Source organism: Harpegnathos saltator, unplaced genomic scaffold, assembly GCF_003227715.2.
Source record: "Harpegnathos saltator strain DR-91 unplaced genomic scaffold, Hsal_v8.6 scaffold255, whole genome shotgun sequence".
NCBI lineage: Eukaryota > Metazoa > Arthropoda > Insecta > Hymenoptera > Formicidae > Harpegnathos > Harpegnathos saltator.
In genome coordinates this window covers 2,295,374-2,307,256 of record NW_020230045.1, presented here as the reverse complement: position 1 = coordinate 2,307,256, position 11,883 = coordinate 2,295,374, and the positions used below count along the sequence as shown (strand labels likewise).

At 39.6% G+C, this 11,883-nt stretch overlaps 2 protein-coding genes across 7 annotated transcripts in view; both read left to right on the top strand.

Moving 5' to 3' along the window:
- The first annotated feature begins 334 nt into the window (after positions 1 to 334).
- Positions 335 to 3,392, top strand: LOC105180970 (Succinyl-coenzyme A synthetase beta subunit, GDP-forming). Of its 2 annotated transcripts, none has more exons than XM_011137372.2 (7): positions 335 to 431; positions 538 to 749; positions 1,263 to 1,326; positions 1,480 to 2,075; positions 2,279 to 2,413; positions 2,494 to 2,622; positions 2,832 to 3,392. In XM_011137372.2, exons 2-7 carry the CDS (start codon positions 548 to 550, stop codon positions 2,942 to 2,944), a joined length of 1,239 nt encoding a protein of 412 aa, XP_011135674.1. In that variant the 5' UTR covers positions 335 to 431; positions 538 to 547; the 3' UTR covers positions 2,945 to 3,392. The 2 variants fall into 2 exon arrangements, with proteins under 2 accessions (XP_011135674.1, XP_011135673.1); XM_011137371.2 differs by having other exon boundaries at positions 1,227 to 1,326.
- A 945-nt stretch (positions 3,393 to 4,337) lies between these two features.
- cher (filamin A protein cher) overlaps positions 4,338 to 11,883 on the top strand; it is a 49,618-nt gene continuing 42,072 nt past the window's right edge. For 2 of the 5 annotated variants that reach the window (XM_025299265.1, XM_025299264.1), the window contains exons 1-3: positions 4,338 to 4,724; positions 7,666 to 7,940; positions 9,189 to 9,610. In XM_025299265.1, the coding sequence (XP_025155050.1) occupies positions 9,268 to 9,610 (343 nt within the window). In that variant the 5' untranslated portion in view covers positions 4,338 to 4,724; positions 7,666 to 7,940; positions 9,189 to 9,267. Of the gene's footprint in view, positions 4,725 to 5,180; positions 5,196 to 7,665; positions 7,941 to 9,188; positions 9,611 to 11,883 lie in introns of those variants that run through there. The other 3 variants (XM_025299267.1, XM_025299266.1, XM_011137373.2) reach the window with 2 other exon arrangements.

The window sequence follows — 11,883 nt, the reverse complement described above, 5'->3', positions numbered from 1 at the left end:
TATTTACATGTCGTTAATATCTATTGTCCTGCGCCTATATCAAGCATACAAGAAAATAAAAATATAGTATATTGTATCTCTTCTGTGTGTACAACAATCTCTTCTTAGACTATCTTATTGCTATTATTTCTGTGGAAGTTACAACTTATCAAATTTTGTCTATTTTTCATGATCAAGAGAAGTATGATCTTTAATTGTATTTTTAATGTATCTATTGCGCCTGTATTTTTATTAATATTTATATAGCGTTATCATAAAAAAGATGTGAACTGTACTCATAGGTCAACCAATTTAAATTTTACGGGTACTGATATGTTACACTAGTGCAGAAAGTTCAGCTAGATAGAGCAGAACTTATCTCATTAAAACTTTTTGCAAGCAAGATAACGATATTCGGCAAGGAACAACTGTGAATGTACTACTTTTCAACGGTATGTAATTAGTTGTCTAAGTTAACATCTGTCGCGATTTACGCGTACAGCATCAATGTTATTTTTCTCTTTTTTTTTTTTAATTCGACATGACGGAACTTTACAGGTTATCAATCATGCTGCGAGTTCTTGGCCGTTCCATGCGCTCGACGCATCTCTTCAGAAGAAGCATAGAGGCAGTTTGCGTGTCGAGCACGAGAAATTTAAATCTACTGGAGTATCAGAGCAAAGAACTTCTACGTGACTGTGGCGTGTCAGTGCAAAACTTTGCCATCGTCGATGACTTAACCAAGACGAATTCCGCCTTGGAGAAGTTGCGTGAGTGCCAGAATTTTTTATTTTTTATTTTGTTCTATATTCTATTTTCTTATCCTTTGTTCATTTTTATATTTATATTGATTTATGATATAAGAGCTATGTTCTCAGTGTTGCTTTTCAGAATTAGCGTGTATTTTCCTGTTAAAGAATATGAATGAATGGGTTTCAATATGTTCATAGAATTATTTTTGATTAAGCCAGACATAACTATATACACTGAATATTTCAGAGCAAATAAAAAATCAGAATAGTTACTAGTTACATTATTTGATTGTTTTGAATTTGAATACATGGAAGTTGTACATGCTTGAACATATATACACATACACACATATATACATGATACCTCGTAATACTGTTATATTATTTTATCAAACTTTGCAAGTTATTATTGAAAAGAATATGCATTAATAATTTTGAGATATGAATCTGTTTATACATGTGTATATATATATATATATATATATATATATATAGATGAGGGTGAATATGTAATTAAGGCCCAAATCTTAGCTGGTGGTCGTGGTAAAGGTTGGTTTGATAATGGATTTAAAGGAGGTGTACACCTTACCAGAGAGTAAGTACTAGGAATTTTGTTTCTGTATTATTACAAGATACCACCCAGTTAAAAATATTTTTTCTTATATATATGATATATAGATAATAGTTGTAACTATATGTATGACAATATGTTTGTACAACTTATTTCTTTTCTTTGATCTTTCTGTAGCCGCAATGCTGTCTCCAATTATGTGAAGAATATGCTTGGTCATCGGCTTATTACTAAACAAACCTCGAAAGATGGCATACCAGTGCAGAAAATTATGATCGCCGAGTCAGTTGATATTGCACGTGAGACTTATGTCTGTATTCTCATGGATCGAGCACATAACGGTCCGGTATTGATAGCATCTCCCGCCGGTGGTATGGATATTGAGACTGTGGCAGAAAAGAATCCCGAACAGATCAAAACCGTTCCGTTGGATATCTATTACGGAATTAACGATGCCATAGCGAAAGATGTGAGCATCTTCTTGGGATTCACTGATCCCGATATCCTGGATAAAGCCATATACGAATTGAAGAATCTATGGAAGCTATTCGTGGACATTGACGCACTTCAGGTTGAAATTAATCCATTGGTGGAGACGAAAGACAAGCAAGTTATAGCAGTAGATGCGAAAATCGCATTCGACGATAATGCTCAATTTAGGCAGCAAGATTTGTTTGCGTTGGAGGATGTTACCGAAAAAGATCCTCGCGAAGTGGATGCATCGCGTTTTAACTTAAATTACATTGGCATGGATGGCAATATAGGATGTTTAGGTAAAAACATATTTTATTGTCTATTACGATAAAATAACATATTCTAAGTGATATAATATGAACGAATGAGGAGTAAAAAATTGTGAAATAACAATAAGTTACACATGTCATAATTTATGCAATTCTTTACAAATATTAATATCTATATAATATAATTGATAAATAAAAATATACGTAACAAATCATGCATTTCACACATATAGTAAATGGAGCTGGCTTAGCCATGGCTACAATGGATATCATCAAATTAAATGGAGGATCGCCTGCCAACTTTCTAGACGTTGGTGGTAATGTGAAAGAAGACCAAGTCTTCCAAGCATTTAGAATTCTCAGTGAAGGTATGCGTGTAAAAGTGTAAAAGTATAAAAATATCGATTTAAATATAAGTGAGATCCGAACAAACCTCTTTTTTCCTCAGATCCAAAAGTCAAAGCTATTTTCGTGAACGTTTTCGGAGGTATCGTGAATTGTGCAACAATAGCGAAAGGAATTATCGCGGCATCGCGTAATTTAGGACTTCAAATACCGCTCGTTGTGAGGCTAGAAGGTAAGATATCTCAATTCTTCCTTTTTTTCTCACACATACACAAACACAAAAACTCAATTCTTGTAAGTTCTTTTGTTTCGAATTATTTAATTTCGTATAATTTCACCTATTTTCATTTATGTTTCTGTGCAATACTCTATTCATAATTTTAAGTATTTTAAGTAAATTTTAAGTATTTTTTATTGGTTTTTTTTTTTACTTTTTTATAGGCACTAATGTGACAGAAGCCAAAAAAGTTTTAGCCGAATCGGGGTTGCCAATTCTCACAGCGAATAACTTAGATGAGGCGGCGAAAAAAGCGGTAATCTCTGTGAAAGCGTAATAGTGTTGATAATACGCGTTATCAACTCACTACTTATTCAAGACTGGAAACTTGTAGTTTTAATATAAGGGAGCGATAATTCCATACAGAGTTCGCGAAGGGAGAGGGAAGATTGGTATTATTTGTGCTATTATTTTTAAAATAGCATATAGCCGAATATTTCCGAATAGTTAATCATCTTTATAGGAATTTTATACATTTTGCAGTTGATCCCCGTGTTTGTTTTACTGAGCGATTCTGTTGTAGCATGCGAAATTCTGTTTGATCTACTTATAATATTTTATTTAATAATTTATTCCACAGTCAATCCCAATTTGTTTTCGCAGATCGTTGTTGAGCAACGAGCACAAACAGCTATATTATTCAGTTGCAGTTGATAACGTTACCATGTCACTTTGTATGTACATGCTTTTTTAATTTTGTAAATACATTTATGTTTTTAGATGAATGTGGAATGATCTATATATATATATATATATATATTGGAAGAAATAAATATATATATTCTTTAAATCTTTCTTCTTTTCGTTATTTCTTTCAGCTTTTCGTCGTAGGCAAATTTCGATCAATTTTATAATTTATGCTGTGAATTTCTTAACTTTGTTAAATACGAGATTTAGTTCACACACATGCAATTTTTCAGAAAAAATGCGCGTCGAAGGGACGAGCAAAATAATTTGTGTTTGTTACATATTTATACTTTGTGTAAATTCTTTTGTAATGTGGGATGCTTCTTTTAAAGCATTGTTGCATATTTTAGTTACACGTTTTGTACAATCAGGCGTATGCAGTATCTCATTGGTCTTTTTTAAATGCATGCATGATTTTGATTGCAATTGTCAAGTATCGTCAGCAAGACAACAATTAGAACTCGTTAGGGCTGTGAATTTTTATCGCTCCCAACCGTCCATGCATTACCGTTGAAATGTTCAACAAGTGCCTGATTGCCGAGCGAACAACTCAGAATTTTGCCAGAGCGCATAATCCTCATGTCGAATGTATCGAAGACTGCCGTCGAATCCTGCTTGCTCAAGGCTCGTCGAGATCGCACATGGCGTAATGAGAAGGAACGGACGCGTAATCATGACTTTTGGCCGTGTATGGTCCGCGCGTCTTTATAAGTAGAAATTCTTTCTGTGGAGAGCTAAACGGTAACTCGCTGCGAGCGCGCTGCGACGTTCGCCCGTCACATCGACAGCGGCCCATATATGGGCAACGATTTTTAGCATAAGACTTCAACGCGACACACAAGCGTTCCAGCTCGACTCCTTCTACCTTTCAGAAGGCACGCGTTTATGGATCGCACTTTTTATAGATAGACACGTCAATCAATGTGCGCAAAACACGAAATGTAAAAATGTTCAGGGGAGTGGAAGAAAGCTTTATTTTTATTCAGAGGTAAAATCCTAAAAGCTGGATCAATCTCACCGCCTGAACATTTCGGAAAATCTCCTCATGAAACAATGCATCTGATTATAGGTATAGATTGTCATGTATACGTCCCAGACAACAAGATTGTAGAACAAATCGTTCGCGTAGGTACGCAGAAGATGTTTTTAATCTTTCAGACGTCTTCTCCGGGTTCGAGACGCTGGCTGTATCTAAGCGTTGATCCGCGCGCAACTTGTGTTCAAGCGAAATCTCGCGCTGAAATGCGACTCGCTTCCTCATAGGAAACAAGGAAGTGTCCGAAGAAGAGACCACTGAAACTGCTATCGCTGCAGAGCACACCGATGCACCACCGGCTGGCGGAATTTAATATCACCGAGCGTATTACGCGGTGCGTGGCATGTAACAATGACCGTTTAAGTTTCCTCGTCAGTGTCAGGCCAGCCAGCGGGCGCGACCCGACTCGTGTCACTTTTGTTTCCTTCATATATACGAATATAAACCCGCTCTTTCCACGCGTGCGTCCGTCTCGAGGGGGGTGGATCGACGGGGGCCCGACGCGTGTGCGTGTATATATAGACCGACCCCCTGCCCCTCGCTCGCAGGGGTGACGAGGGAGCGCGTACTATTCTTGGACAACTTGACGAGTCCGAGTAACTTCTTTCGGCGTGTTCGTCTCCCGGTTAGCGGCGTAAACGTCAGTAATCGCTTGCGAACCGCGCCGTGCATCCGATTGAGCCAGCGTCGCGCCGCTCCCGCGACATCCGGATATATTGCCATCCCTCGACGTGACAACGTGCGTGTGACAACCCCCCCCCCCCCCGGTGGGTCATTCGGTTCCAACTGCATCAATAATTGCACGGTTAGCATCGGTTAGTCGCGGTTGACTCGTTGATTTCCTTCCTTTTTTTTGCATTTATGCAACAACCGACGTCATTCAACGCGACGCGCGGGTGGAAAAAAACAATGAGCGATCGAGATGAAATAATAAACGAGTGACTACTCACTTTTGAGCAAGAACAATGTCGTGTTGTGTTTCCTGAAGTGACGTCGGTTGTTCTTCCGTTCCGTTTTTCCGAGGTATCTGGTTGATTATTTCTTCATCTCGGCTGGATGTATCGCGTTACTGAATTTTTTTAAACATTCGAGCGATCGTTGTTTACCATGATTTGTAGATTTCTGATAATTAATACCGCGTCAATCGCGAGCCGGTGAGGCAAAATTTCTGTTAAGGAAATACAAAAGTACTCCTTCAGATGTGTCGGGGCGATTTTGTCAAGTCGCGAGATATTTCCTCTGCTCTCCGTTGTCACAAGATGTCAACATCAGTTTTAATAATTGTTTATCTCGGCAATGAAATTTATATATCTATACTGCGCAAGAGAAAGGTTTGCATTCGCGGAATTATATTAATTCAATCGCGTGTAATTTATAGGCGAGTTCACGTTCGAGATTCGTTTCTGCCCTGACCGGTTTGTAATTCACTCGCGATCGTTGCAACTCGCTTTTAGAGGACGGTAGTGCGGGGAAGATTTTGAGCGGTTTCGGAGGAGCGCCGAGAGACGACGTGCGACTCTTCGCCGACAGTTTATCGTGGACCGCTGATGCAGAATCGCTCGATCGTGCGAGGTAAAAGATGTTCTCAAATGGGCGGATAAGTTTGTGCGTGATGTGATAATTTTCGAATCATTTTGGAACATCGAACGCTCGGATGTTGATGGAGTGGCATACTCTTTTGTTTCAAAATTTTCGAATTCTACCGACTTTATGTGTCCGCACATGCGGATTTAAATAATTGATTTTGTTGAAGGTACAAAGTGAACTCTCGGAGAGTTTGGAAATATATCAAATAAGTTATTTATTATGAACGATCTATCTACATATTCCATGTCTTTCAGTATAAAAACAAAAATATGCGTGAAGAAAATTCAGCCGTCGTTGAAGTTTTTAGATTCGATGACAGCTTCGAATTATACGCCTACTCGAATGAAGTGGCGTTGCGAACCTTGTTCTTGACTTCGAAGTGCCGAGATAAAAAATTATGTTTGAACGTCAGCGCTTGTCGTGACGAAATTCAAAGATAATTTTAGATAACAATATACACGCGAATACATCAATTGTATATCAACGAGAATTTCGTCGTCAATCTTTGCACTGTGCGACAGCCTTAAAGGACGCGGTGTATATACCTTTGTGTATATACAAGTGAAAAGAACAAACATTTTTCACAGTGCGCGACGCGTATAGAAATTCCTATTTTCTAATGCAGCAGTGAAACATTTCGTATCCTATCGCGCCGAGATACATTAAATCAGAATGTATTTCGCACGACTGTATCGCGCCGTGTTTATTATTAACCGTGTTTACGCAATTGCGTGTTTATAGCCGGATGTGATTTTGTGAATTACACTTTCCCTCTGTGAGAGATCACTTTCTGAAACGTCAGAGTTTTTTTATTCGGCTTTCAGACAATATTTGCGCGTTGGTGGAGTTTACCTTTCAGATGTAATATCAGACCTTGGAAAAAAGTCGCATATATGCGCGCGTACCAAAAATATCTTGGCATCTCGCCGTGTTTTGCGAATCGTAATTTAGCTCACATCCGATTAATTTTCTATTATGTACGGAAAACCTGATGGATGATCTGTCCAGAGAAAAACGCGCAAACGAATTTGCCAACCAATCAACGTAATTGTCTTCTTTTATCTCAACCCCGTCGGGACTTGGATTTGAATATTTTACCAATGAGCAAGACGCAACTTTGTGTTTAAGGAATACATGCAAATATATAGCGTGCGTGTATATAAATAAAGAAAAACGCACGGGAGAGTAATTTCCTCCGAATTTATAATTAGACGCTTTATTTATGGATAGGCCGAATGTAAGTCATGTTGAGGCGGGACAGCTTGGTCCGATCACGTGCGCGAATCTTCCACTCGAGCGAGACCGATCGATTCGTCACGTTTTTGTAGATTCAAATGAATTGATTCGATCGATCGCATTCAACCGTAAAAAATCAGATTTCTACCAGCGAAAAATACTCCGGGTCTTCCATCGTTTGAATTTGCGGTTTTCTCCTCGTCACTCAAGATCCTTTACTTCCTTTGCGAATAGTTTTAGATTAAACAACTTCCAGTTTCATTAAAAAAAAATTGATCAGATTTAGCACATGATTTGCTTGTTCCAAATTACTCGTAAAGTATACGAATCGATTAACAGTTTGCGATTGCTCGAATATTATCCCATATAATGACATTGCTATTTTTGCTCGAAGTTTGTTCTTCGATCACTTCGGCCGCCGGCAGTCCTTTAATCGCGACAGGTTTTCGCAGGTGGATCGTCGCAAATCAGGACGAGCGACCACCCTGAAAAGGCGCTTCAAGGAGACGGCAAATCGCTCCCGAGGAAAGCTCCTCTCGATTAACGCATCCTCAAATCCGAAGTACAATCTCTGCTGGTGAACCGACTTCGCCAACTGGTCGGCGGATCGCGCGGAAAGAAGTCGCTCCAGCTGATTCGTGTCAGCGTCGGCTCGCACACGCGCAAACGCACATCCACACGTGCGTCCGATTCGCCATTCGCCGGCACACGTACGTGCGGACCGCAGGTAGACTCACCGATACCCACCTCTTCTGCGACAGTCGTACAGGTGTGCGTACTTGCGTTAGTGATGGACACGACGCTCTTTCGAGCGATATTGACGCCTGTTGCTGAAGAGCATCGTTGCGTCGAATAAATGAAGAATATTAACGCTCGCAAATGAGGAAAAATATTTAACGTCAATTGGTCAGGATAATTTTAAGCCATTTGTTTATTTTTTTGATACTATGATAACAAGAAATAGGTGGAAACTTACTTAAAAAGGAGAGAATACCGGGTAGTGTACAATTATAAATATATTAATGGAAATATAAAGGAAAAAAAGAAAAAAATTTATATACGGACGAAATTGAAATTAAATACAGACGAAAGAGAGAGAGAAAAGAAAAATTTAAACAACAGACAGGATTTTCCGGTCAAACTTCGTCAATACGTTCTATGAGTAAAAATAAGAAAAATATTACGTAAACATAAATATGTGATTTGAAGCTTTGTCAAACAATTATAACAAAAATGTTAAATGATAATTGTTAAATGATACTTATAATATCAGATAAACTCTTTAGGAAATTTCTATTAATATTTTCTCACAGCAGTTTCGACCATTCCCATTAGGAGCCGCAAATGAAATAAATTCTTCATTTGTGAACGATCTCGGTACGAAGTAACAATAGTAATGATAGAAGAGGGAGTTACATACACATTCAATGATCTCAAGTAGTCAGCATAACTCGCACATCAAATAGATCAAACGAATATCGTGCACCTGTTCTTACTTTGCTTCGTACTAATAGCAAATCTTTCATCGCTCGTATCTCTCGCTTTTTACGAAAACTTTTTTCATGAAACTTTGAATGACCTGTTCTTACATTACTTTTTTCTTCCTTTTACTCGTAAAACTTACTGACGGAAAATGCTGCAGCACCATGTATACACATTCGACTAAATCTAAAGATCCGAATTCAAGACGCGAACCCGAAGGCCAGCCTTCAAGATCAACAAATACACTAAATATAAGCTCTCTCTCTTTCTCTCTCTCTCTCTCTCTCTCTCTCTCTCTCTCTCTCTCTTTCTCTTTCCGTTCACGCTCATAGCGATCACACAACGGCGACGTGTGTGTACGTGCATCGTTCTTACTTGAAAATTCTGAACCGACGTGAGTTGTGCCCATCGCTACTTCGCGAATTACCAATACCAACGCGTCCCATCCACGTCAATGACAGGCGCTGGCGACTACCAACACTATGATTCGCAGGTACCAACACACACACACAGGGGCGCGCACCCCCCACCAGCCTTGTTGGTGAGATTGTAGCAGCGGACCGGCCGATAAAATGAATGAGAATGATAAGTCAGTTAAGTGCGAGAACTCCGCCGAGGAGGAGGAGGACGAGATGTTCGAGCGCGAGCTGGCCGAGGACGCGCAATGGAAGCGGATCCAGCAGAACACCTTCACCAGGTGGGCGAATGAGCGGCTGAAAGCGGTGAACAAGCACATCGGCGATCTGGAATGCGACCTGTCCGATGGTCTTCGGCTAGTGAGCCTCATCGAGGTGCTCGCGCAGAAGCGGCTGCCGAAACATAACCAGAGGCCCACCTTCCGCTCGCAGAAGCTGGAGAACGTGTCGGTCGCTCTCAAATTCCTGGAAGACGAGGGCATCAGGATTGTCAATATCGGTGAGTGAGCGAGCCCCGACGCTGTGCATGCTGCTGGACCAGCACTCGCGTCGCACCTAGATAGACTCGTCCCTTTCTCTCTCTCTCTCTCTCCGCGCCTGCTTAGAAAAAGTTGAATTAATCATCAGAGTGCGAGTGATGTATGATAGAATATATGTTTTTATCATTCGCGAGGATAGTTATTCGACGAAGAAACAACGATTTGTTAAGACATTTCTCACGATTCTCACGATTGATATTGTTATCCATCCAAAGTCTACAGAGACTAAAAAATGATTAAGCTCGAGTAAAGTGACATGAAGAGAAATTCATAATTAGGCAATTCACGGTTTGAGCGCTTGATAACGCTGCCCAGTATCTTGTAGTGTCGATTCGCAAGTGATAAATGTTCGGGGAATTATCAGGACAGCAACATCTTTGTTCTTACGTATCGCGCGGATTCGTAGCGCAGCGACGATTCGTTTTCAATTTATGGCCGCTCTTTGGACATTTTACTTATGAGTAAAGCGTAAACACCACCACGTGCTTTCGTTACGATTACCGTGAGAAACGAGGTCAAGCCTGCGTCGTCTACCAGCTTTTGCGTAGATAGGATTCATCGATCCTCGGATTTCCGCGTTTCGTGAGGAACCGTAAATTTCTCGAGAATTTGAGAGAACAAGTTCGGGAGAATAATTTTATTAAGGATGAATCCATCAGATTGATCGATATTAAATTGGATTTTGTTTAGGATCAAGTCGAAATTGAAAAGTTATAGTCATATTGATGTCAAGCGGTGTCAAGCGATACCAAGTGATACGTTAGGAACGTAAATATTGCGGAAAGATACTTTCTCATTTATGATTTTCGCGCGTCGAAATGTAAATAAAATTTTATGTCTATTCTCGTTTTGCGAGAGAAATGTCTGTTTGGCTTTTGCTAGTATGTGAAATTATTTAGAAATTTTATTATCACACATGTATATTTATTATATATTATTATAATTTATTATTAATCTCGATGCATGCCTCAGTGGCTCCCAAATTATTAAATCCACTTTTAGTTTTCGAGTTTAACTTTTGGCCAGTTCTACTTGTTTATGAGGATTAATATTTCACAATTTTTATACTTTCTCAAAGAACGAGGGGAACATTTTTAATTCTTAGTCTTAATGGAATAAACTAATAAACTAATCCATTAATTTAATTAATACTACGATGGTATATCGAAGATTGATTATCGTGTCGCACTTGACAAGAAATTATTCAAAGTAAAATAACGGAATCACCAAAAGGATTCGGTGAAAGTCAAAGAGGCGATACATAAGCTATTCAGACCTGTCTGAATAACAAATTGTATAACAAATTAGTGAGATTAGTAACGACGAGAAGTGGGGGGAGGGCCGGGGGCAAGAAGGCCACATTTAAAAGTAAATGTCGACTCTGAGAGAAAGCAAATTACGCGCGATGCATTATGCATGATTCCGTAAGGAGAAGAAAATTTTAGAGAACAGAGACAAATCGAGGCCGAATAAAATTCTAATGACGAGCATCGATGTATCTCTCTCATCTGAAAATATTCGTGTTAACATATGGCCACGTGAAACTCGGTTGAAGCAACTCGAAACGCTTGACTGAAATTTAAAAGTTACCTTAGAAGATTAAAAGATCCCCTGCAAGAATCTCCGTCTGTTTCTACAGCCGAGTTTTTGTTTAGTCTCCAGATAACAGAAAATCAGTTACATGGGCCGAGTTTTTTTCTCTCGAGCAGGAAATCACGCGGAACGCTTCCGCGTCTCTCGCCGACTATACCTCGCCGAGATATATTTTAAGCTTTAAAATCTCCACGTATATAGTGTATAATATTTCATTTCCCGCTATGAAGCGGGATATATATAATGATATAACGCTTACTCGCCGCCACTACGGATGCGAGATTTACAAGTTTATGCTCCGCATTTATTTCACTTCGTATTAACATAGTAACCGCGCTACGCAAGATCTGCGACATTAGTCGCAAATATGCGCTTATTTACACGACGCGAATGTAGCCGAAAGCAGGAGCGAGGAGTGATTAGTCGGCGAAATTTGAAGATAGGAGTCAGCAAATAATTAACCGCGCGCGTTTCACTCACGCGAGAATCAACGCAGATCTGACTGATAACACACGGATAAGCTCCCGCAACTCCCCGAGGCGAAATTAAAGATCCAATCGATGTTCGATCGTGATTACAAAGTCGGGGAGGAAGAAGGAGCCGAGTGCAATGACTGGCTCCTCGATGGCGCATCGATTTA

Excerpts from the sequence above, each read along its gene's own strand:
- LOC105180970 (XM_011137371.2), top strand. The coding sequence starts at position 548 with ATGCTGCGAGTTCTTGGCCGTTCCATGCGCTCGACGCATCTCTTCAGA. Across the intron at positions 2,414-2,493 it reads ATTTAGAATTCTCAGTGAAG|ATCCAAAAGTCAAAGCTATT; the intron begins GTATGCGTGTAA and ends TTTTTTCCTCAG. Across the intron at positions 2,623-2,831 it reads GCTCGTTGTGAGGCTAGAAG|GCACTAATGTGACAGAAGCC; the intron begins GTAAGATATCTC and ends ACTTTTTTATAG.